This window comes from Scylla paramamosain, chromosome 12 (genome assembly GCF_035594125.1).
Source record: "Scylla paramamosain isolate STU-SP2022 chromosome 12, ASM3559412v1, whole genome shotgun sequence".
NCBI lineage: Eukaryota > Metazoa > Arthropoda > Malacostraca > Decapoda > Portunidae > Scylla > Scylla paramamosain.
In genome coordinates this window covers 6,237,870-6,265,275 of record NC_087162.1, presented here as the reverse complement: position 1 = coordinate 6,265,275, position 27,406 = coordinate 6,237,870, and the positions used below count along the sequence as shown (strand labels likewise).

Sequence of the window (27,406 nt, the reverse complement as noted above, 5' to 3'; positions counted from 1 at the left end):
CACACACACATGGAACATTAAGATCTAAATCCTTCAACAGTGTGTGTGTGTGTGTGTGTGTGTGTGTGTGTGTGTGTGTGTGTGTGTGTGTGTGTGTGTGTGTGTGTGTGTGTGTGTGTGTGTGTGTGTGTGTGTGTGTGTGTGTGTGTGTGTGTGTGTGTGTGTAGACCAAACAATGAAATATGTGAGAGAGAGAGAGAGAGAGAGAGAGAGAGAGAGAGAGAGAGAGAGAGAGAGAGAGAGAGAGAGAGAGAGAGAGAGAGAGAGAGAGAGAGAGAGAGAGAGAGAGAGAGAGAGAGAGAGAGAGAGAGAGAGAGAGAGAGAGAGAGGGGGTGGGGGGGGGCAGGGAGGGCATTTGTTATAAAGTCAAACACATTGTAATTATGTAATTGTGATGATACTTATAATAGTTTCAAATACAATGATATATAATTATTGCAAATAATGACACAAGATATAAATAGACAATTAAGGAAAGTTTTGTTATACCTGTGCTCAGTATGAAACAGAATGATTAGTAGGTGCATGCCTTGACATTAGATGCTTACTGTGTCTGGGCTGACCATAGCAATGTTATAGAAATGTCTCAAAAAAAAAAGTAACTAATAATAAGCACATCATCAACTGCTCTCTCTGTTGGGTGGAGTTACATGTCAGAAAAGTTGAGGCAGGGAATCCAATGACAGTGAAATTATATTTCCCCCCAAAGTGTAAAGTCTTTTATGAGGAACCTGGCACATCACTGCCTGCTGAGTAGCAGGTAGAAAAGTTCTCTATGGCCAGATTAATAACAAACTTCTGATCCTTTCCACATCTTATGCCATAAAGATCTGGTAACATTTAAGAAGAAAAATATCTAATGCGATACATTAGGCTGCAGCTTGGAGTAAATATCACAGTCCTCCTGCTTGGATGAAGGTTTTGTACAGATAATATATGCTACACACCTCCTGGGCAAGTGGTGTCTACTACACTGGAGAAGGGAGCATCAGAAACTAATGCTGTTATGCATCAAACTTTAAAATGTTAATAAAATCAACACATAAATGTAAGGAGCTTAACAGGTGCCAATAATGTATGCAATCATCAGAATCACTGATTGCTCTACGACCAGATTTTGATGATCATGCTCCTTAGGATTGCCTTACTATTATGTTCTCCAAAGGTAGTCATATCAGTACACTGAGAACTTTTGTATGCCTGAACCTGCCAAGCAACCCATGTCTGTACCTAGTTTAAGGTGGATGGTAAAGACTCTTCAAAAGAAGGCCAGTACGAACTTATAACTTCCCCAGTAAATGTTCTCTCAAATTTAAAACATGAAAATTCATACTTACCAAGTGATAATTCATTGCCAGACATTACCTATATCAGATGATACCTCACTGTCCTTCATTAGTTAAAAATTTTTTTTTTTATTTTTTAGTAGTATCCACTGCAAAAAGAATTGTTTTCAAAAGAAAGCCTTGCTGTCTATCCTCACTTTAAGTCCAGCATCAAAACACTTTAACAATTCAAGTTTTCAAATTCTACATCAAAGACAAAATAAAGTTCAGAACAAATCAATGTTACATGTGTCTCACCATAAAAATTACATAAGATGATAAATCATTAGTTATGAAAGAAAAGGCTACATAATATATGCACAACTGTTTGCTCTGTAACTTAGGTATAGCAAATGCTAGTAGATTTCAATGAAAACTGACAATATTGTATGAACTGATTTCCATTCTTATCAGTATATCATGATTTAACAAACCCACTTTTCTTAATTTCCAAAAACCTACCAGCACTAAAACAAGTCTAAGTGCAAACAAGAGTACATGTGGTCATCACATTTTTCTGCTCACACTCACAATATATATATATATATATATATATATATATATATATATATATATATATATATATATATATATATATATATATATATATATATATAAAACACAAGAGGCCACTCCACTGTTCATGTTCATGTTCATATCTCTGTGTTAGTCTTCAAAATCAAAATAATCTATAGGTGGTGGCTTAGTAGTGGATGAATCGGCTTCTTTCTTCACAGAACCCAATTTCTCTAGCTTCTGCATGCCTTGACCATTGCCACTGAGAAGGACAAAATATTATCACTGCCAATGTCTAAGAATTATAATATGAACTAGTTACTTACCTCTATTTATGTAATTTATTTATATAATTTAACTGCTCAAATGCCCAGCCAACATCTAAGAAGGGATTTCTCAAAAGTCAAGATCCTAAATGTGTAAGACCAAGACTAACAATAACAAAGCTTTCTTCTATGTAGCACAGTTCTGTCCTCAGAGGCAATCAGTGTTGTGTGAAGTGCAATTCAAAAGTTCTTAGCTCGCATGGAGTGCAAACAGAGTTGGAATGCAAGTGAGTACTAAACAACTGTATCTTCACACAAAATGCCAGTGACAGGAAAACATGTTTTTTTTTTTTACCCATAATTTTCAGGTCACTTTTTATATCATATGCACTTTGTTTTTTTATTGGTTATCTTTGAGGATGACAGATTTAAAGGAACAGTGTCTGCTTCAGGTCTTTCTTCAAACTCAGGTAAAAATTGACACTGATCCACAAGATATTTAACCAAGTGTTTGGTGAAGGTGCAATGAGCATTACTCAGGCTTTTAAATGGTTCTCTGCTGATGGCAGATGCCATCAGCACCAGAACTATCCATTAGGACCACTGCTAAATGATTAACACCACTCCATTTGAATTATCACCAATTCATTCTCACAGGGGAACTCAACATGAAGCGAGTTGCTGCAAACTTCATAACCTGTCTGTTGACCACACACCACAGACTGCATTAGCTGAGTGCAAAGATCTCTAAGAATATGTCCTATGTGATCAAAACCCCATTCCAGGGTTATCGCTAGCGATGAATAGTCACTACAATTCAGAAACCAAGCAGCAGTCATTCCAATGGAAGAGTCTAAGTTCACCCCCACTAAGGAAAGCAAGGCAGGTCAAAAGCAATGTCAAGAGTCTGCTAATTGGACTAACTGACTTGGAGCAGGTTGCTCATGTTGAGTTCCTTCCTGGAGGTCAGACATTGAATCAGCATTTTTTATAATGAGGTCCTGAGGTGTTTCAGAAACAAGTGAGATGGAAACATCCTGACAAGTAGCATGTACAAAATCTACTTCATCACAACAAAGCACCTATGTAACAAAATTTCCATCTGTTCTATCAAGAACATTAAACTGTTTGCAATATGGAAATGATACATAATTATTATGAAGGAGCATTTTACTCTAATACAATTAATTTGGAGAAAATAACATACCTGACTGAAGACTTGAGAGACCAAACTGGAGCTGGAACCTTGCGCTGGCCCTGTTCCCTCTGCACCACAGTCAACACACTGATAGGTGGCAGGTAACACTGCCAAATGAACATATTCTTTACTTTTAGAAATGTTTTTAGCTAGTAAATATACATCCATCCTTTAGTATATATATATATATATATATATATATATATATATATATATATATATATATATATATATATATATATATATATATATATATATATATATATATATATATATATATATATATATAAATTAAGCTTCCTATATGACTTTCTTTTTACATCCATTATACTCATCCAGGTCACCCGAAATCAATTTTCTTTTTTTTATCCCAAATGACTCAAAATTATCCCAGAAGTATAAAAAAAGAAAAAGTTTGAAATCACCATTTTTAAAGTCTTTCATCTTGGCTCACTCTGGTGCTGCCAGATGTATAATTTTGGAATTGTGCTACATGTGTCATTTACTGCTAATTTTGTAACAGTAAATAATAATCTGTGATATATATGTGCATGATGAAAGCATATTCATACAGGGGCATATTTTTCATTCACAAATAACTATCCCAGCTAAATGTTGTTTTGCAACATGTGGACAATGAAGGATTAGATAGGCTTGTCCATGAGCAGCATGGCTCATCAATGCATTGCTGGAGTGTGGATATAATGCCAAGGTCATCAGATTCATCAACATCATTATCACTTGGGACTAGAAATGCCTGTTGCCTTGCACATGAAGATGACCGTGTCTCCTTTTTCTTCCTTGTACTGGAGGCATAGAGTCAGTCAGATGTTTTGGATGGGGAAGATGAGGTGGAAGCATGTGAAGGAGAGGGAGTGTGTGGAGGTGGTGGGAACACACTTAAGTATTCTGCCTCAAGTTCTTCTCTTCCTTCATTTGCAGATCAAATACATTATCAGGATCAGCATCACTATAATCCATGCTAGTATGTGACACTGTCTTGATCAACATCTTCCTCAAGATATAATTGCTCATCAATCTCATTGACAGTTAAAATGCAGTGACAGCTGCCTGCCATTTGACTCAGAGGCAAGTGATGGGGAAACCAATAGTGAGTGGACCATATTGCAGGAAACTGTATTGATATATACTTGTACAGTTACTAGCAGTAATTACTGTTTAGGTACCTGCCAAAATAATTACTCCCAGTTAGGTCTAAAGCACTGGATCAGGGGGGGTGCTGTGAACTTATCATTAAAGCCAGCTGTGACCTCACTGAACATTTCCCTTTGTGTCTCACAACACAAGGGGGCAGTCACAGCCTGCCCTTTAAAGACAACTCTCTTCATCCACACAAAACTACAAGCACCTAATAACACACACACACCCTTCACTGAAAAATTTAAAAATTATCATGACGACTCCTACACCAACCTCAGAGTCCCCATCTGGGGAAGGGACCACAAATGTCCCTAAGTCGGACTGCTCTTCTGATAGCGACCCTGTGTGTCTTGACACCCCCCTCAACTTTATCTTGATTAACTTCAGCTATATTCACAGTCTAAGATCTAATTTTCAATCTGTAAAACACCACCTCTTCTCTTCTAAACCTCATCTTCTTTTCCTCACTGAAACTCAGGTGTTGAGGCAACTGACAGTAGCCCCTTTTCCGTTCCCTCCTACTTTCTCTATCCTCATTTCAATCCAAAGTTGGATGCTGCATTTATGTGCGCAACGATTTAACCTGCTCTCATCCCCACACTCTTTTATCTTCCAAGTTTTCCACCATCTGGCTACAACTACAGAGTGCCTCTCAAACTAAATTTATCTGTGCTGTATACCTCTCACCTAACTCCTATGACTATAAGAAATTCTTGGACTACTTAACTTCCAAAATGGAGCACATTCTGATTCTCTTCCCTTTTGTGAAGATCTCCATTCTTGGAGACTTCAATGTTCACCACCAATTTTGGCTTTCCTCTCCCTTCACTGACCATCCTGGTGAAATAGCTTTCCACTTTGCTATCCTCAACGACCTAGGGCAATTGGTGCAACACCTTACTCATATTCCTAACCGTCTTGGAAATACACCCAACATTCTTGACCTTTTCCTGATCCGTAATCCTTCTGCTTATGCTGTCACCCTCTCTTCTTCATTGGGCTCCTCCGATCACAATCTTGTATCTTGTCCTATCGCTCCAATCCCTCCTCAGGATCCCCCTAAGCAAAGGTGTCTCTGGCATTTTGCCTCTGCTAGTTGGGGGGGACCTTAGGAGGTATTTTGCTGATTTTCCTTGGAATGACTACTGCTTCCATGTCAGAAATCTGTCTTTATGTGGTGAGTGCATAATGGAGGTGATAGTGTCTGGCATGGAGGCGTACATTCCTCACTCTTTTTCTCGTCCTAAACCTTCTAAACCTTGGTTTAACACAGCTTGTTCTTGTGCTATACATGATAAAGAGATGGTCCACGAAAGATACTTAAGCTTTCCATCACCAGAATCTCATGCACTTTATATTTCTGCCCAGAACCATGCCAAGTCTGTTCTCCAACTAGCCAAAAACTCCTTCATTAATAGAAAGTGTCAAAATCTTTCAAGATCTAACTCCCCTCGTGACTTCTGGCATCTAGCCAAAAAATATCTCCAATAACTTTGCTTCTTCTTTCCCTCCTTTATTTCAACCAGATGGCACCACTGCTATCACATCTATCTCTAAAGCTGAACTCTTTGCTCAAACCTTTGCTACAAACTCTACCTTTGATGATTCAGGGCTTGTTCCTCCCTCTACTCCACCTTCTGACTACTTCCTGCTACCTATTAAAATTCTTTGCAATGATGTTTTCCATGCCCTCCCTGGCCTAAACCCTTGGAAGGCTTATGGACCTGAAGGGGTCCCTCCTACTGTTCTCCGAAACTGTGCCTCCATCCTTGCACCTTGCCTAGTCAAACTCTTTCAACTCTGTTTGTCAACATCTACCTTTCCTTCCTGCTAGAAGTTTGCCTACATTCAGCCTGTTCCTAAAAAGGGTGACCACTCTAATCCCTCAAACTACCATCCTATTGCTTTAATTTCCTCCTTGCATAAAATTTTTGAATCTATCCTCAACAGGAAGATTCTTAAACATCTATCACTTCACAACCTTCTATCAGAACTTCTTGTCCTATCCACTCTTACACTGATGATATCACCCTGTACTTTTCCATGTCTTTTCATAGATGCCAAACCCATCAGGAAGTAAACATTTCATGCAGGGAAGCCACAGAATGCCTGACTTCTGATCTTTCTAAAATTTCTGATTGGGGCAGAGTAAACTTGGTATTGTTCGATGCCTCAAAAACTCAATTCCTCCATCTATCAACTCAACACAACCTTCCAGACAACTATCCCCTCTTCTTCAATGACACTCAACTGTCCCTCTCTTCTACACTGAACATCCTCGGTCTGTCCTTTACTTATAATCTGAACTGGAAACTTCACATCTCATCTCTAGCTAAAACAGCTTCTATGAAGTTAGGCATTCTGAGATGTCTCTGCCAGTTTTTCTCACCCCCCCCTCCAGCTGCTAACTCTGTACAAGGGCATTATCCCTCCATGTATGGAGTATGCTTCACATGGCCAGGGGGGTGTTCTACTCATACCACTTTTGTAGACAGGGTGGAATCAAAAGCTTTTCGTCTCATTAACTCCTCTCCTCTAACTGACTGTCTTCAGCCTCTCTCTCATCACTGCAAAATTGCATCTCTAGCAGTCTTCTACTGCTATTTTCATGCTAACTGCTCTTCTGATCTTGCTAACTGCATGCCTCCCCTCCTCCCGCGGCCTCGCTGCACAAGACTTTCTTCCTTTTCTCACCCCTATTCTGTCCACCCCTCTAATGCAAGAGTTAACTAGTATTCTCAATCATTCATCCCTTTCTCTGGTAAACTCTGGAATTTCAAGACACTTCAATTTTTGACTACCGCTTCGGAACCTTTTCTGGGACTGGCATCTCAGTGCTTTTTTTTTTTTTATTGGATTTTTTTTTTGTCCTTGGCCAATGTTCCTCCTACATAAAAAAAAATTCAAAAAAATAACCTGTTGCCACTCTTGGGCTATGAATTACTCAGTAGTGACTCATGTCAACTACCCACCAGGTGAAGGCTTTTGTATTCCTCAAAAACTAATCCTTAAGGCTCCACCCGCTTGACGTTGACATTGATGTTGATGTGGGTAGTTGACAGGTGTCACTATTGAGTAATTAATAGCCCAAGAGTGGCAAAAAGTTTACTGCTGGTGACTGTACATACTCGTACATAATTATTAACAAGCAGTAATCTAAAATTCCATGAACTTGGTTAAATAAATATCCTTTTATAACTCCAAAAAAAATTAATGTGGTAATACTAACCATTCCACGATAAGCAGTGGCAACCACATTTTTGTTTGGTTCCTCATCGTAGGCTTCACTCTGACATCCAAAATGTTCACAATATTCATGGATGAAGTGGCGTTTTTCTCGGTTCATTGAGGGGAAGGAATGAATGCAACTCTTCTGTTTAGACTGGAAGAAAAGTGTTTTGTTATTATTTTGAAGTTAACAACACACACACACACACACACACACACACACACACACACACACATGGATGGTTGGTGTAAAGTTACAGAAATCAAAAGAGGAAGTGGATCTGGGAGTAACAGTTACTGAAAATTTGACTCTAGACAGACACATTGATAAAATTACTGGAGAGACAATGAATTTGTTAAAAAAAATAAGAATGGTATTTTCATATTTAGATGAAGGAATGATAAAAAAAGTTGTTGATTGCCATGATAAGACCAAGATTGGAATATGCTGAAGTGGTGTGGTCTCCTCATATAAAGAGGAATATTATAAAATTTGAAAGAGTACAAAGAGCAGTCACTGAGATGGTTCCGCAGTTGAATAAGTTGACCTATGAAGAGAGATAAAGAATGTTGGAAATTCCTATCCTTGAAAATAGGAGAGAGGGGATTTAATAAACATCTATAGAATGATAAATGGTATGGAAAATGTGGACAAAGAATGTTTTGTAAATTTAGACACACAGAGTACAAGGGAACATAGTAAGAAGTTGAAGAAAGTTAACTGTAGAAGAGACATCAAAAAGAGTACAAGGGGACACAGTAAAAAGCTGAAGAAAGTTAACTGTAGAAGAGACATCAAAAAGTATAGTTTTCCTCACAGAAGTGTGAACAAATGGAACAAACTCAGTGAAGATGTTGTCAATGCTGCAACTGTCCATGGATGGATAAAAAATGTCCAAAATGGATAAATATAGAGACGAGATACTATGAGATTACTCCCTGTAAACCACAACTAGGTAAATACAACTAGGTAAATACACACACACACACACACATACACACATAGTTCTAGATACAATGGCACTGCACTGCCACACTGATGTGCCACCAGATGTGAGGACAACACTCATATTCACAATATTCACACTCACACAATTTTTTATGCAAAGGCAATGCACTGTCACAATGCCAGATATGAGAACACACACACACACACACACACACACACACACACACACACACACACACACACACACACACACACACACACACACACACACACACACACACACACACACACACACACACACACACACACACACACACACACACACACACGCACGCACACACACACACACACACACACACACACTGTTTTAGATGTGATGCCAATGCACACACACATTCACACAGGTCTAGGCCATGTGGCTGGAGTAAATATGCTTTTCCAGTGATTTCAATAAACCTAGTTTCATAATCCTAGAGTTTAATACTATACCTTCAGAGGAAAGCAATTGCAAAACTCAAGAGGATACTGCAGTTAAAAAAAATAAAATAATGATTATGCAATAAAAGGAGTAAGACCTAAAAGAAACATATTTAGGTGAGTGGATCTTCTTTGCCATATTAGTAAAATTCTACTGCAGTAAAACCTCCATAAGTTGACACATTAGGGATTCAGCCTTTGACAACTCACTGAAATCCTAATTTTTGTGAAACATCACTAAAAACCCTCAGACATCTCTCTTGCAGGTTCAGGGTCTCCAGTCTCATCCTCTTTTTCCCTTGCACCTTGCTCTGAGGACATGATGCCAAGAAGGGATGCTGGTTCTGGTACTGGTTGAAGGTTGGAGGGTTTAGTCTTTGCAGCAGCACCTCCCTGATCCAGTCATGTTTATGGTTTCTTTTACAACCTGATCTGCTTTAATGTCTCTCAAATATCATTTAATCTTTCCTTGTACTTTTTTCTTTTCTTACAATAACAGCATAGTATTCCTTTTCTTGTTTCAAAATTACTGTTGTTGAAAGGAACTCACCAATAATCTGATCCTCATTTTCTATGAACAGTCTGTAATTTATTCCACTTGTTTTCTCTTATCTTCATGTTTTCCCTTATCATTGCTATCAATCAATTTCTTTTCCCTTGGACCACACAGAATGATGTGCATGGCTGCTGGGATGAGAGTGAAGCAGTTACTGCATAAGTTATGCTGAGTTTGGCCTGGCTTGACTCAGTCAGCAATGTACCAACTTAGAAAAATTTTGCAGAAATTGCATTTCGGATTTTTTTTGGACTGAATATTTTGTTGCCTTGCTGACTTATGTGGAATTCCAACTTATAGAATGCTGACTTATAGATTTTAGTGCAATTTGATAAGTCTGAAAATATATCTCTGATGAATGAGAAGCACTAATTTACCTTCATGTTCCAAATTATTTAGTATGGAGCATTCTTCAAGTAAAATTAATATTCTATTATACAACTTTTCATGGAGTGATATACATAATTCTGGCATTTTACAGCCAGAACCCACAGATAAACCCCATACACTTCCTCAAAGATAGCATGACAATGATAATGATAATAATGATAACTGATGATCAGGTCTCATACCTCCCGGGACCTCAGCACCAGGTCCTCCAGAGCACTATGAACCATTTTTGCCAAATTAGGGTCCTTGCGGGCCTCTTCCTTCATGAACTCAGAATAAAGTGTGGAAGAGCTGCCCAGCTTTTCTCGGGCCTCTGGATTTTCAATCTGCAGAGCAAGAGCCAGTCGGCGGTTCCGCTGCTCTGTTAGGCAATCCTCATTGCATGGCAGTCTGGCAAAGGTCAGAATTACATATATAACATTTTGTGCATAACTTGAAACTAATCAAAATTTTGAGCTTTCTAATTCTAAAATCTCAGATCAACAGCCTGAGATTTGTTCACCCTCCTATGAATTTCAAATAGCTTCATGAAAGTATGGAGGGGATCTCTGAATAATTTATCAGAACAAGGTATCATGATTTTATAAACCAGGCAAAAAAGCTCTTTGATTTAATTATAAACCAGTTTTCAATTATCCAACACTAATTCAAATTAATTTCAAAGGTTACCAGACAAAAGTAACCGCCAAATCACATAAACAAATGTGACAAACCATGGTTTATTAGTCAATATAACCCACCTCTTTAGCTTGTCTGGCCTTGCTGTTGCAGTGAATATTTCTGAAAGGTCCACAGTACAGCCATTGTTCATGTTCTGCATTTGAGAAGCCAACATGGAAGTAGCCAATGCTCGATACTCACGATCATTTTCAGAACACTGCAGTGTTGCTTTTCTCAAACCACACTCACATGAGATCTGAACCTGCAAGTTGAAAAAGTTAAATGAGGCATAAGAAAATTATGTGATTGGGTATGGTAGAGGAGGATACTTGCTATGAAGGAGCCTTGCTCCATACCAAACTGTCCAAGCTGTGCAACTGATAACCATACAGTGAAGGTAGGAGTACATTCTCTTCTCCATCACAGGCCAAGTGGCTAAGAGAGTGGTGTGAGTGAGTATGAATGTGAAAGTTGTATGCTTTGTTTTCAATACCATCCTTTTTGGGGAAGGCAGCCTTGTTATATATATGTACATATTTATTTATTTATTTTTTTTTATGTTTAAAAAAAGAGAAATTAAGAAAGAGCAGAACCTTCTCTCAGACAGAGATCATTTGCACAAGAGATCATTTGCACATTTTGTGGACAGGCTACAAATCATCCATAGCAAAAACCAAGGTAGCAAATCTACTAAAAAGTTTATCATCAAAAGAATTATAAATGTAACACTATTTAGATGATATTTTAAGTGTTGTCAGAATCTTTTTTTTGTTGTTTCACTACCATGTTTAAAGTGAAGCACAGCTTAGCCTCACTCACCATGCCATTTCTTTACCAACACAATCACTGTGTTCCATTGGCAATTATTATATGGATTATTTCTTGATTTGTGTCATAATTTTCATGCAACTCTATTACTCACATTATGCCATCATAGTCTGTATATTTATCAGGCATCTGACAACACAGTACAGTACTGCAGAGACAACTGTTTTCATTAGACAAAACAAGGAAGTCAGTGAACTGCTCACTTCTGAACCTGGCTCTGACAAAGTCAAGCACTGGATCCATTTACACTAGCAGAAACAAGCAAGAGGTCAGCTTTAGTTGCACTGCAATGATTTGTTCTTTTCTTTTTCTTACCATTTCCTTGCAAGGAGTGTCAGGACACAGTCCACTGTGACAGGGTGTGGCACAAGGGTGTCCACATGTTTCTCGAGGTTTGCTGCATTTCTGAGTACACAGCATACCCTCAGGTACACAAGGCTGCTCATGACAAACTCGCTGACACTTGTGAAGACCACATGGGAGAGGAAATCCACAAATTCCACCACATGATACAGCATTCAAGTAACACAGAGTTCGGCGCATCATCTGAGGATGTAAATTTTTGTTCATATATCTTGCTTTCTCCCAATAAAGTGGGATGCCACATCTAAATATAAACACACACACAAATACATCAAATATAATGCTGGCCAATACTACAGTTACTGCAAATTCTTGTTGATGATAGCACCAAACTAATAAAGATCAATCACATACAAATTACTAAATGTTAAGGAAGTGTCAATTTACAATCATTCATTGACAAGAGGTTATAATTATATGGAAAAAACATGATTTCATTCACTTTGAGTTTTACAAACATCAAGGTGACCAAAGATTATACAACCTGTGAAATACTGTGTTGAAGGAATCATACTAAATGAATGAAACTTTTGGTTCCTCAGATCCAGTAACCGTATGCCCAGTTTTTCTTGATATATTTTCTTGTAGATTATCTCTTCCCTATCTGACTCCTTATCTTATTCATTATAGTACACAGGATTACCAATAATGATGATAACAACAAAGCATATTTGCATACAATTATCAAGCACAGCTACATCAATGAAAAATAATAATAATAATTGCCTTGTGGTTTCCAAAGCAAGGCTTGTCAACTAGCATAGTGCAAGGTGGACAAGGCTCATCAGGATGGCACAGATGAGTGGCAGTGTGGGGGCACTCCTGGGGCCTGTTGCAAGGATTGTCACAGGCAGGGGGTTTGGTTCCACAAGGCACTGGTGGGTAGATCACAGAAGCGCCACAGTGGCAGGTCAGCTCCTCAAAACTGGTCTGCCAGCATCTAAAAAGAGATATCACTTAAAACCTGTAAACATATACCTAATATGGTTAGGTTTTAAATAAAATTATTTAAATATCATGATAAATTTCAATAAAACTAAAAAACAAGACTGATATAAAGATGATTTTTACTTCTTAACAGAAGTGTGGAGTCAATATGAGAGAGAGAGAGAGAGAGAGAGAGAGAGAGAGAGAGAGAGAGAGAGAGAGAGAGAGAGAGAGAGAGAGAGAGAGAGAGAGAGAGAGAGAGAGAGAGAGAGAGAGAGAGAGAGAGAGAGAGAGAGAGAGAGAGAGAGAGAGAGAGAGAGAGAGACTTCAGCACTGGGAAGCATTAGATATGCCACTGACTCTTCAACTCCAAATCCAACCCTGACATACATCTTGTATGTAAATTATCTGAACAATATACACATTAGTTCAAGCAAGATCTCACAAGATAGGATATTTTGGGGAAAAATAACGAAAAAAACATGTTAAATCAGTTCATTCAAGAAACACCCCACAAACTGCTTGCTTGAAATCAGTTCCTTGTTTAAAAACTATATTATATCATTAATCTAAATAATGACATAGTTACATAATACAGGTTGATCACCAATAATTTGGTATCCTTGGTTCCTGAGCCATTCTGAATTAGGCATTTCCCCAGATTAACCAAGGTTCACTTATTGCTTGATACTGGGTGACTCCCAACAAAAGCTAAAGCTCAAACTCAGATAAAAACCTCCAATACACCTCCAGAAATGTCCAAGAAGATTTCAATAGTGTGGTTGGTGTGCTAAAGAATGTTCTTAACAAAAATGAAGCAGCTACTATACTAAATGAAAAATTAAACACAAATATCTGGAAACAGGAAACAAGTCTGACAAGTAGCAAACTTGTCAATGCATTCATTTGCTGAGTGCTTTTCTTAACAAACCTTACACACTGAAATACTGTAGCACTTCTGGAACCTCTGCAACCACCCCTTAGTATATTCAGTGTTCTAAACCAAACTCTCTATGAAACACCTTAACTTGTTCCATAATCATGTCAGATGTGCCCACACAATCACTCCTTCACTGTTGAAAACACTGTGTCATCACTCATTACTCAATCATGACCTGCATTCTTTCCATCTTTCATTGTTTTTTGTAAGCACATCTGTTTCTCTGAATCACTGTCAGCAAAAGGACTGCTTCAACTTTTACCACAGCTGATGATCCTATACCATAAGCTTCACAAGATAACATACAGAAACGCTTACTTGCTTCACTTCCACTTGTCCTTTAGTGTTACTGTGTTATGTTATGATGGGGGAGGAAGTTAACAAACAATGTTCAAAAGGATAAGAAAATGTTCTGCAAAGAGGTAAAGAAAATTAGGAAAAGACCATCTGGTAGTGATGAACAGGTGAAAACAGGACAGGAGGATTTTGGTTAGGTAAGATGAGGTAGGAAGGAGATAGGTTGAGTATTTTGAGAAACTGCTGAATGAGGACAATGAGAGAGAGCATGAGATTGGAACATTTAGGGGATGTAATAATGTACTAAGGAAGTTAAATGAAACATAATAGAGGAGGTACAGGCAGAAGTGAGGGAGATGAAAAGTGTCACCAAGTATGGATGGATGTGCAGTGGAATGTTTGAAGGAATGTAAAGCATAGTGATTAGTTATAGTGTTAAATGTGTTTTCTGACTAACACAGTACCATTAGAGTGGGAAAGTGTATGTGTAGTTCCAGTGTATAAAGGAAAAGGAGATTGGCATAAGTGCTCTAATTACTGAGTTATAAGCCTATTGGGTGTGGTAGGTAAGGTGTATGGAAAGGTATTTTTAAAGAGAATTGAAGATACAAACCTGTTACCATGACACTAATGAAGCAGAAGCATTTAAGTTTCTTATCTTGCTTATTTTTAGGGATAGTTTGTCATTCATGAAGTAATTACTAAAACAGCAAGTCCAATTATAATAAAAATAAAATTACAATTGATTGTAATGAAATATTTTTCCATACAAAAGCTATTTTCCAAATATCTGAGAAAATACAAAATATTACTCTTTGCCACAACTTTAAAATACTCAATAAAAAGCACGGCAACAAATTCTTCATTATGTCAATATAGAAAATACGTAAGAGAAATAGAACACACCAAAAGTACTACACTCTATGTAATTCATTGTCTATGTAATTCAAGTTCACCCATTGTAGTTTCTTAAATTCACCTCTGATGGTCATTACTTTGACAATGTTTCCTTACCTTGGACAGTTACCCCGATGACATGGCTCTTCACACTTATGAAGGCCACAACTCAAAAGTTTCCCACACACCAGAGTGCATAAGTGATCCAGATCTATGCAGCACCGGGTATTACACTTGTGACGTCCACAACGACGTAGCTGGTCAAACATAAGAGTGTATGTTCTTTAAAGTTATTGAAAATCTTATATCATAGTTTTATAATTTTTCATATAACTGGAAATCCTTGCTCATATATAGATATTTTATGAACAATAATATGAATCACTGATAAGCATTCACATGAATTCCACTTCAAACAATTCAATGTAGCTTTAAGATGCTCATTATACAATATATATGAAATGATAAGTAAATAGTAAACTCACCTTCTTACATGGCTTTTTACAAGTAGCTTCATCTGCTTTTGTAGTGAGCTCAGAACACGGAACGTTACAGTCCATGGCACCACACCGGCACTTGACTGGAGTTTCCAAGGGACAGGGTGGACAAGGACCCTCATGACACAGAGCCTGACATTCGTGAAAAGAACCTGGCACACCACACTTGAGGACACGCTGACAGGGTTGGCTGCAGGTGGGTACTGGATCTGAACAGGACCTTCGCTGAATAGCTCCATCTCGTTCATACAGCTTTTCCAGTGGAACCTGAAATCATCTGCTGTCAGACTAATGATAAATTAAAATTCAAAACAAAAAAAGATACCAATGCAAAGATGCATTTTATTGCAAATTTATAATCTTTGTGTAAGTTTTTAAAATACTCAACACTGACACTTGATCATTTGAAGTCTTAACAGAATCATGTACAAGTATGTACTTACCTTACCACATGGACAACGGGTAATGGTTTGCACTGCCAGCTCACAAGGCTGGCACTCACTCGGATGGCACTTGGCTTCACAGCGATGGTTCTCACAGTCCAGCAAGCGGCCACAATTGTTCTCACACGAATACGTTGTAGTTCCGTAAGTGCTTTCAGTGCAAGCAACCATCTGAACATTTTTGCCACAATGACATGCTGAAATTTTGACATTACATTACTTGAGCCATTCATAAATAGTTTTACTTATTTAACAGCAGGCAAGACAGAGGCTTGACTAAATAGATATGAAACAAATGTTATCATTATTTTTATCATTCAAGGAGTAAGGGACAAAATTTTACAAAATTCAAATGGTAAAGTTAACTCTGATCCAGAGATGCCTTAAGTCTTCTAACAGTGTTTACACAGGCACCTTAAGGCACAAAATTAATTTTCTCTCACTCACTCTGACAGATTTTCTCCTCACAGTCTCCACAAGGCCCTTCATGACAAAGCTTCTGGCAATTGTGCCCTTTACACTGAAGAGCCTGGCCACACACCCCACCGCACACAAATGGCTCAGTTTGGCTGCACTTCACATCCTGTGTTTGTGCTCCACAAGCACATGACCTAACGGAGAAGAACAAAGAGGATTACTGTTACTGCCTAATTGGAGATCTCTGATCTATGAATCTATGACCTATTATTATTTAATACCCACCACTCTGTATCTCAAGCCTTCTCCTTTCTATTATCTACCTTTAAAGACATAATTGGAACAATACGAGTACAGTTCTCTTCTTACTTGGAAAATACTGCTCACATCCTCCATGGGAGGAGGCAGTAGGCAACTACCGAAATGATAATTACTCCCAGTGAGGTCTAAAGCACTGGATCAGGGGATGCTGTGAGTTTATCATTAAATCCAGTTGTGACCTCACAGAACATTTCTCTTTGTGTCTCACAATACAAGGGGGCAGTCACAGCCTGCCCTCTAAAGACAACTCTTTTCCTTCACACAAAACTATAAGCACCTAAATACACACACACCCTTCACTGAAAATTCAAAATTATCATGGCGACTCCTACACCAACCTCGGAGTCCCCATCTGGGGAGGGGACCACAAGTGTCCCCAGGTCAGACTGCTTTTCTGATATCAATCCTAAGTGTCTTGACACCCCCCCCCTCAACTTTTTCTTCATTAACTTCTGCAACATTCGCAGTCTTAGATCTAATTTTCGATCTGTAGAATACCACCTCTCCTCTACTAAACCTCATCATCTTTTTCTCACTGAAACACAGGTGTCTGAGGCAACTGACAGTAGCCCCTTTTCTGTTCTCTTCTACTTTCTCCATCTTCATTTTCAATCCAAAGCTGGGTGTTGTGTCTATGTGCACAATGACTTAACCTGCTCTCGTGCCCATGCTCTTGAATCTTCCAAGTTATCCACCATCTGGCTACGACTACAGAGTCACTCTCATACTAAATTTATATGTGCTGTATACCTCTAACCTAATTCCTCTGACTATAAGAAATTCTTTGACTACTTAACTTCCAATGTGGAGCACATTCTGACACTCTTCCCTTTTGCAGAGATCTCCATTCTTGGAGACTTCAATGTTCACCACCAGCTTTGGCTTTCCTCTCCCCTCACTGACCAACCTGGTGAACTAGCCTTCAACTTTGCTATCCTCAACAACCTAGAGCAATTGCTGCAACACCTTACTCGTATTCCTGACCATCTTGGAGATATGCCTAACATTTTTGACCTTTTCCTAACCTCTAATCCTTCTACTTAAGCTGTTACCCTCTCTTCTCCATTGGGCTCCTCCAATCACAATCCCATATCTGTATCTTGTCCTATCACTCCAATCCCTCCTCAGGACCCCACTAAGTGGAGGTGCCTCTGGAATTTTGCCTCTGGAATTTTGCCTCTGCTAGTTTGGGGAACTAGAGGAGGTATTTTGCAGATTTTCCTTGGAATGACTACTGCTTCTAGACCTGTCTCTGTGTGTCAAGCGCATATCAGAGGTGATAGTGTCTGGAGGCATACATTCCTCACTCTTTTTCTCGACCTAAACATTCCAAACCTTGGTTTAACATAGTTTGTTCTCGTGCTATACATGATAAAGAAGTGGCCCACAAAAGGTATTTGAGCCTTCCATCACCAGAATCTGATGCACTTTATATTTCTGTCCAGAATCATGCCAAGTCTGTTCTCCAACTAGCCAAAAACTCCTTCATTAATAGAAAGTGTCAAAATCTTTCAAGAGTTAACTCCCCTGATGACTTCTGGCATCTAGCCAAAAACATCTCCAATAACTTTGCTTCTTCTTTCCCTCCCTTATTTCAACCAGATGGCATCACTGCTATCACATCTCTAAAGCTGAACTCTTTGCTCAAACCTTTACTAAAAACTACCTTAGACAATTCAGGGCTTGTTCCTCCCTCTCCTCCATCCTCTGACTACTTCATGCTACCTAATAAATGTTTTCTCATTCCCTTGCTGGCCTAAACCCTCGGAAGGCTTATGGACCTGATGGAGTCCCTCCTATTGTTCTCCAAAACTGTGCGTCTGTGCTTGCACCTTGCCTACTCAAACTCTTTCAACTTTGTCTGTCAACATCTACCTTTCCTTCTTGCTGGAAGTTTGCCTACATTTAACCTGTTCCTAAAAAGGGTGACCGTTCTAACCCTTCAAACTATCGTCCTATTCCTTTAATTTTCTGCCTATCTAGAGTTTTTGAATCTATCCTCAACAGGAAGATTCTTAAACATCTATCACTTCACAACCTTTTATCTGATTGCCAGTATGGATTCTGTCAAGGCCACTCTACTGGTGATCTGGCTTTCCTTACTGAGTCTTGGTCATTCTCTTTTAAATATTTTGGTGAAACTTTTGCTGTTGCCTTAGACATATCAAAAGTTTTTGACAGAGTCTGACACAAAGCTTTGATTTCCAAACTAACCTCCTACAGCTTCTATCCTTTTCTCTGTAACTTCATCTCAAGTTTCCTTTCTGACTGTTCTATTGATGCTGTGGTAGACAGTCAATGTTCTCCTAAACCTATTAACAGTGGTGTTCCTCAGGGTTCTGTCCTATTACCCACTCTATTCCTATTATTCATCAATGATCTTCTAAGCCAAATCTCTTGCCCTATCCACTCCTATGCTGATGATACCACCCTGCACTTTTCCATGTCTTTTCATTGACCTCCAACCCTTCAGGAAGTAAACAATTCATGCCATTGATCCATAGAACGCCTGACTTCTGATTTTTCTAAAATTTCTGAATGGGGCAGACCAAACTTGGTATTGTTCGATGCCTCAAAAACTCAATTCCTCCATCTATCAACTCGACACAACCTTCCAGACAACTATCCCCTCTTCTTCAATGACACTCGACTAGCCCCCTCATCTACATTGAACATACTCGGTCTGTCCCTTTTCTTATAATCTAAACTGGAAATTTCACATCTCATCTCTATCTAAAACAGCTTCTATGAAGTTAGGCGTTCTGAGACGTCACCACCAGTTTTTCTCATCCCCCAGCTGCTAACTCTGTACGAGGGCCTTATCCGTCCATACATGAAGTACCCTTCACATGTCTGGGGCGGTTCCACTCATACTGTTCTTTTAGACAGGGTGGAATCAAAAGCTTTTTGTCTCATCAACTCCTCTCCTTTAACTGACTGTCTTCAGCCTCTTTCTCATTGCTGCAGTGTTGCATCTCTTGCTATCCTTTACTGCTATTTTCATGCTAACTGCTCTTCTGATATTACTAACTGCATGCCTTTCTTTCTCTCACCCCTATTCTGTCCACCTCTCTAATGCAAGAGTTAACCAGTATTCTCAATCATTCATCCCTTTCTCTGGTAAACTCTGGAACTCGCTGCCTATTTCTGTATTTCCACCTTCCTACGACTGGAACTCCTTCAAGAGGGAGGTTTCAAGACACTTATCCTTCAATTTTTGAGCACCACTTCAGACCCTATTTGGGGACCGGGATCACAGTGGGCTTTTTTTTAATTAGATTTTTGTTGCCCTTGGCTGGTGTCCCTCCTATACAATTATATACATATATATAAAAAAAATAAATAAATAAATCTTCATGGTCTCTTGCCTAAAGACATGTGGAATGCTCCTGACAAACCAACTAGCCTTTGGAGGCAAAAAACACTGTGGAAGTGACCTACAGAAGATATCTGTAAACAGAACTGGTTATTTTCAACGAACAATCTTGACACCTTTTGGACTACCATCTACATCCCTGGCCTGTGTGTTATAAGGGAGAGTTTGTATTTTCACTTACAACCATTAAAAAGGATTTCATAAAAAATAAATTATAAGAATTGATGAAAATAAATATGTATACAAATAAACAACATGAATAAAAAAGATAAAAATAAGTAAATAATAGATCAAATAAATAGTAATAATAAAAATAACAATAAAAACCTACCTTCTAATATAAGCTGTGCAAGGTGGACAAGGACCTGGATGACAAAGAAGGGTACACTTGTGTATGCACCATTCAATCTTGCGTCTCCGTCCGCACATTTCTCCACAAGAGTGTGGCAGGTCTCTCCGATTCCATTCTGGTTCTCTCATTTTCCCACAGAAGCACATATAAGCATTAGGAACCTTAGGAGTTGATCCTTGACAGGCAGGACACCTCCAGCCACCATCTAAAATATTAAAATACATTTCATACAAAACTTTTTTTTTTTTTTTACAAAATAATGACTTAAGAACATAATGACTTACAAACAGCCGTCTGAAATCTAACTTATTCATGAGTTAGGGAGTGTCTGTATATAAAGTACATGTATATAATATCCATCAAACGGAAAAAGAATGAGAAAATACATTGATCCCAAAATAAAGAAAGATATGCACAAATTGAGAAATTTAAACTTGTCCACATTTTATTTTCTACAAGAAGAATGATGCTAGGGATATCTGGCAGCTGAGACTATGAACTTGAAGTAAGATATCTCCAACTGCAGCTGGCACACCTCATCACCTCACTGTCACCAACTCATGCCACCTTGTCCTTGGCCTCACCAAGGACAGACTTTTGTTACCATGACTTTACCTCCACCCACATGTCAAATGCTGCACTACACCTTGAATTTTGTTGCTTGTACTCTATTCATAAAATTGTTGAGTACTTTGAGTTTAAGTATGAGTACAAGTGCAAAATATTACAGAAATGTTAAATTTGAGTACGAGTACAAGTACATGATATTGTGTACTTGAATACAAGTACAAACACAACTACATGTACTTGGACCCAAGCCCACTGACAGAACCATCTCCATGCAAAACTGAGAATCTGCATGTACACCAGCAGTAGAAGTTTCCTTTTCACTGGACTGTCCATTTCCATGGTGAAGGGGAGTAAGGTTCATGAAATGATCTTGAAAGAGGGTATAACTCATGTCTTACTGTGCTGAGTGAGGAGATTTAGGCATAAATAATTGCATATACATAATTAGTACATGTAATAACATCAGTTGGGTGTGTTAGTTACTTGTCCGAGCTAAGATATTATGTTGTGAAAACAAATTAATTTTTACCAAACAAAACCTGTTAAATAGACAGGTTTTCACTTACCTCCAGTTGAACTCTTAGCCCATTTCCTGATGCACCCCAAATGGAAGCAATTGAAGCATGCCAAACAGGACCATATGGCATGCTGTTGCTTGATGCGGTCACAACACACCATGCACTCATATGTCCCTTTTGTTAGCTGGTCCGAGAGACGGTCACGCTGGCTCTCCTCATCTTCTTTGCCACTCATTCCTCCAGGTGGTGCAGTGCTGTTTTCCTCCTTGGATCTGCTATCTGGAGATAAGTGGCTCTTGTTCCCAGAATTAGTGTTGGTTGGAGAATTACCAGCATGTCTACTGTCCCATAGTTTCCTTTCTTGCTTTCCCTGAGCACGACCTCTGGCAGGCCTTGCATTTCCTCCCGACTTAGTGGATGCAGTCATTCTTTCATTTTCACTAAGGAAGTCCGTGTTCTGTTTATTATCATTTCCTTCTGCAGTCCTAGTGGAGTCCTTGCTATTAGGATATGGCTTCCATTCATCAGCACTTTGTAGGTTATCAGTTGGTTGCACTTTTCTTTGACTGTTGTTGTTTAACTTAGTATAGTTATTCTGCATTTCATAGGAATTTTTTTCACCCTCTGTTCTCACTTGCCTGTTGACCCACTCTTTGCCTTGCTTGTCATCACTACAATAATCCCTCTGGTATCTACCCCCACCACTTCCTCCTCCTCCTCCTCCTCCCCTGTCATACTTCCCTCGTCCCCTGTTCCTTCTGTCACCTGTGATGTCATGCTGAGGACTTGAATTATCTTTCTTAATGCTGAGGTTCTTCATGAAGGCTGCCGTTTCTGCTAAGGCATTGTCTCTCTCTCGCTTATGTTCCTCTGCTCGATTTTCTTGACTATCATACCAACTATATCCATTAGAATTCTGCTGTCCTGGCCTCTCAGAGACGTAGCTACCTTTTCTGCCACCACGCTTACCTCTTCCTCCGCGTCCCCTTACCATGCCTTTAGATCGAGCCCCCCCATTGTCACTTGGGCCACTAAACACTCCACTTTCACTGGCACTTTTATTTAAGGAACTTGTTGGAGCAGTGGCACTTTTGACAGCTGTATTATTTACAGAACCTGGTGATGCTTCAACTGCCACTTCATGGTTTTCCCTTCTTCCTGTATACTGAGCATCCTTGGTAACATTGCTTCCACTGTGTGCCACTGATACTTCCGGATCTGCAGTGAAATGACTATAGTTCATGCCTGCATTTACATTCTGGCCAGATCTTCCACTGAATCTACTTTGGCTATGTCCTCCTCTGCTTTCATTGTGCTGTTCTGTAGTGTGAGGATGTGATATAACATTGGCATTAGGTCTTGAATAGCTATTGTCAAATGACACTGAAGCAATTGGACTAGTGGGTGTCATGTACTTTGCCTGGCTTTGCATATTAGTCCGGTCCTGAAAAGGTACATTACCAGAGTAATGACTATTACCAAAGTACTGAGGACTGGGTTCATAATGTCTGTTGGTCTGGATGTTTGAGTTATCAGGAAAGTGGTTGCCATGGATGGAATACTGCGCACTGTGACCATGATACTGAGTACTGTTGTGGCTTGGATACTGGGTACTGTGGCCTGGGTACTGATTGTACTGCATATCCCGTGCAAACTGTGACATGAACATTCCTGTATGAGTTGTAGGAGAAGGAAACATCTGCATGGGTAGTGAAGGAGGCTGACCCGAGGGAAGCACTGGGTAGCCCCCGGTGTAGTAACCTGGGGCCTGCCCAGGGTACCTGTTACCACTGCCCTCAGCCATGGTGTTCTCTGAAATATAATATAAAATTGATATAATTTTGAATAATAAAAACTGTAATTAATCAGTTTCTTGGTCTAATTAGACAGTTACATTTCTTCCTACACATGTAAATAAGTGACATTTCATTACAAATTCACTGGTTCCAGAATGTTTTTTGTTAAACAATTATTTGTTATGGCATTTTTATCACATGTATCTAGTAGTACAATAAACATGCAGATCAGCATTTCATAAGTTGAGTTCATAAGTTCATAAGTTTTGCATTGAGTTCCTTGAAATCTTCCTCTTGAAAAGAGTCCAAGTCACCGGTAGAAAGAAATAAAGAAAGTTTCAGAGTTTACCTATAAAAGGGATGAAAGACTGAAAATAATGGTTAACTCTTCCATTAGGGAGGTAGACTGAATAGGGGTAAGAGAAAGAGGAAAGCCTTGTTCAAGAGGGCAGGAGGTATGCAGTTTGCACAATCATTTGGGCAGTTAGCATGAAATTTGTGACAGCATGTGATGTACAGGCACCTCCAGACTTGATGAAGCAAGTGCACAAACAAAAGTGCATTGCATTACCAAAAACAAGGTTAAGATCTGTATTATCTTTTGTAACGAGTCTTTATGTCACAAACTCTCTCTCTAATAAGTGTGTGCGCATATGGGCGCGCGCGCACGCACGCACGCACACACACACACACACACACACACAATATTTATCTATCTTTCTATCTATTCACACACACACACACACACACACACACACACACACACACACACACACACACACACACACACACACACACACACACACATACAAATTTGGCAGAAGTTCAAAGAGGCCTGATCAAAATTATAAATGAGATAACACAATTCAAGCATTTGAAAAAGAAAAAGACTTCAGTATAATAATAAACAGCATGTTATCACCAGAAGGTCTTATAAATAACAAACATGCATCACTTGTTGGCAAACATGATACATAAACAAGGAAATTATAAAATAAGTAATCACAACATTTATAAGACCAACACTTGAATATGTAGCAGTAGTTTTGAATTACTAAACACACATACAACATTTATCTATATATATATATATATATATATATATATATATATATATATATATATATATATATATATATATATATATATATATATATATATATATATATATATATATATATACACACAGTGGAACCTCAGTTTTTTAACTTAATTGGTTTCTGACTATCTGTGTCCTCTCTCTGTCCCCAACAACTTTCAATTGCACATCAGTCTCTCTCCTTCCTCAAACTAGTTGGCTTCTTCATCTTGGACATTGTATAGAGCCAAAAGTAGTGAAAAAATTATGTGAAGAATGCACAAGCAATTGGTCACCTTAGGAAGTGTGCCAGCTGTACATATGTAGGTGAGAGGTAGTTATGAGAAAGGGAGGAGAGTGAATCTAAGTAGAGTGCTCAATAAACATGGAGAGACTGATAGAAAGAGGGGGTTCTGAGAGTAAGCATTTCATAAGATCACTTGTATGAGCCGTGAAGGAAACGAATGTGTCTATGGATATAAAGAGAAGTTTAACCCTCAAACAGCTACGATTGCTTATAAAATCAAGCTCCTCCAGTCCCATGACAGTGTGATCACTTACATAATCATGAGCATGGAAAGAGGTAGATGTAAACTTAGACCATTTCCTGATCAGAGCAAAGATCAGAATAAGAATGAGTACTGCTACAATGTTACACGAAAGCAAAGGATTGAAAGAAGAAAAATCATACAATCTAAAATCTCCAATCAAAGAAGTCCTGGAGGATTTTCAGCAAGAAATCTGAAATTACTAAGAAACATTAACAATAACAGAGAGGGATGAAAGGTTAACCATCAATGATGAATGGAGATCAGCAAGTCAATTGACAAAGACAGCAAAAGGGTAAAGGAGATGAATGATGGATAGGAAAAACAAATTTTAAAAGAGCACAGAGAACAAAGATGGGTGATATCAATAAAATATCAAAGAAGAAAGCATCACTAAATAACAGTACATTTCCAAGACCTGAATGTAAGTTAAAAATTTTTAGAGGGCAGCCAACCAGGTGATTAAAGCAGATGACTTGAATCTCATGAGTCTCACAAAGAACAAAAAGCTGGATCTTAATGACTCAATGGAAAAGGCTTCTCTCATAACTGGTTAAACATGCTTCTGTAAACAATTGGCAGAGAACAGAACAATATATGGGGCTGTGCTGGGTAAACATGGTGCAAGATGGCAGGGTTTACCTAGACTTCTTCGATTAGATGCTACAAGTTATTTTTTACAAGTCATGAAAGAAGCATTTGTAATTGTAAATGCTTTCACCTGAATTTTCTTCCTGAAATTATTGAGTAGACTGTTAGACTGATTAATGGCCAACACAATATTATTCCATGTCAGAAATATGTATGCAGGGTGTCCTGTGAGGAAGGTACATACTCAAAGAAATGAAAGATCGAGTCACTCTAAGAGGAAAATATTCTGTGGTCAAATGCCTTACTGCCATTTGTTTAGAAGTTACAAGACACTTAAATTACAGAGGTATCAGATGTCTGCATCTGCATCCACATCCTCAAAACATCCACATCTCCATCCACAGTTCTGATAAGTGAAACATCCACAATCCATATCCACATCCACATTTGTGAAATAAATATCAACAACCACATCTGCATCAGCACTACATGGATATATTCTATACATTACTGATTACAGAGTACATCCACATACACATCCACATCTGTGGATCTCCAAATTCTAACATCTAATACATCTCTAATTAAGATATGAATGGCTGGGGACTGGCAAGGGGAAGGGAATGAGGGAAGTAGGGCAGCAGCAGTGGGTGTTGCCATCTTGAGAATGTTACTTTAGCACACATCAAGATTCTCATTAATAAAGATAAGATGAAATAAAAAAAAACATGTATCATTGTAGCAATCTCCATATGGCAACAGCAACCAGCTGGATGCTGTGCTGTAGCACAGCCTGTGTAGCCACTTTGCCACTGTTGCACATCAATATTTAAGTGTCCAGTAACCTCTAAACAAGCAAATTACAAGCATATGACCATAAATTACTTCTGACTCAGAATGACTTGACTTTTCATTGATGTGAGTATGTGTGTATTTCCTCACAGAACACCCTGTATATTACCTGTGTTCTAGGGATATCACTTTGTGAGTCCAAATTTGTCCCATTCCCTGCTGTCCAGATTAAGGGACTTTCACTGTAATGTGGAGCACCCAACACATGTCTGGCACATCAATACTCTCTCCACAGGAACTTATCCTGGTTTAAAACTGCCCTTCATTATTCTAAAGGCAGCTCTACTGCTGATGATAACTGTGGCTATAACCTGAGTCTGACAGTGCATTTATATATTGAATAACTCATTAGATTACTTGACTTCTTCGAGACCCTCAATCCATATGAGCATTTTTAAGGAATCTCAAGAGTTTTGTGGGTATCTTGATAACAAACTAAAAAATAACTTCAAAAAAGGGATCTATATCATTACAGTTTCAGTACCCAAACATAACACGATAACAATGTGACTCCCTAAAGGTTCCTGTGGGAGTCTGTCAGGATGAGTACAAACATTGCCAGGCATGAAAACTACAGGATTGTTACCCGTCCAAGAAAATAACAAAAAACAAGAAATTGTACAAAAGGTACATACAAAAAAAAAAAAAAGGGGGGGGAGTTGCACCACCTGAAGAAAAAAAAAATGGTTAATAAAAAAGTTAAAGATCCAAAAAAAAAATAATGATATGAACAAATACAACAACTATTGGAGTCAGTAGATAACCGCCAGCAATAACAAGCATAAAATATTATGTTATAAGAGAAAACAATAAAATTAATTTTTTCCATCCCTGAATGTGACAGACACGAGACACTACGTCACTCAACGCCACAGTGACACTCGGCCAGCTAACACATGGCACTCACCAGCTGGACGCACTGGCACAGGTCATCATGGGCCAGGGCATCATCCAGCAAGGTCGTGTGTCGCCGCCTTAAGGAGGCAAGCTGTGAGTGTTGACAAGCCTCACCTGGATCACGGCTACACTTGTTGTCTCCACTCCAGCCTCACCGGACCTTTATATTCGT

The 27,406-nt window shown here is 38.7% G+C and overlaps 1 protein-coding gene across 2 annotated transcripts; it reads right to left on the bottom strand.

Annotated features, from left to right (window-relative positions):
* Positions 1–371: 371 nt before the first annotated feature.
* LOC135105627 (protein shuttle craft-like) lies at positions 372–27,406 on the bottom strand. 2 transcript variants are annotated; one of them, XM_064013969.1, is made up of 14 exons: positions 27,349–27,406; positions 21,521–23,284; positions 20,364–20,589; positions 16,366–16,529; positions 15,919–16,115; positions 15,464–15,742; positions 15,096–15,235; positions 12,644–12,857; positions 11,870–12,100; positions 10,807–10,988; positions 10,249–10,456; positions 7,696–7,848; positions 3,315–3,412; positions 372–2,103 (listed from the first exon to the last, which is right to left on the bottom strand). In XM_064013969.1, exons 2-14 carry the CDS (start codon positions 23,274–23,276, stop codon positions 1,992–1,994), a joined length of 3,960 nt encoding a protein of 1,319 aa, XP_063870039.1. In that variant the 5' UTR covers positions 23,277–23,284; positions 27,349–27,406; the 3' UTR covers positions 372–1,991. The 2 variants fall into 2 exon arrangements, with proteins under 2 accessions (XP_063870039.1, XP_063870038.1); XM_064013968.1 differs by having other exon boundaries at positions 27,245–27,388.

What these genes read in the sequence shown, in the direction of transcription:
- LOC135105627 (XM_064013969.1), bottom strand. Translation starts at nt 23,276, where the DNA reads ATGGCTGAGGGCAGTGGTAACAGGTACCCTGGGCAGGCCCCAGGTTAC. An exon ending in GTAAAAAGCCATGTAAGAAG is followed by an intron (nt 15,236 to 15,463) that starts GTGAGTTTACTA and finishes ATGTTTGACCAG; the next exon opens with CTACGTCGTTGTGGACGTCA. An exon ending in CTTGCTTTGGAAACCACAAG is followed by an intron (nt 12,101 to 12,643) that starts GCAATTATTATT and finishes TTACATCCTCAG; the next exon opens with ATGATGCGCCGAACTCTGTG.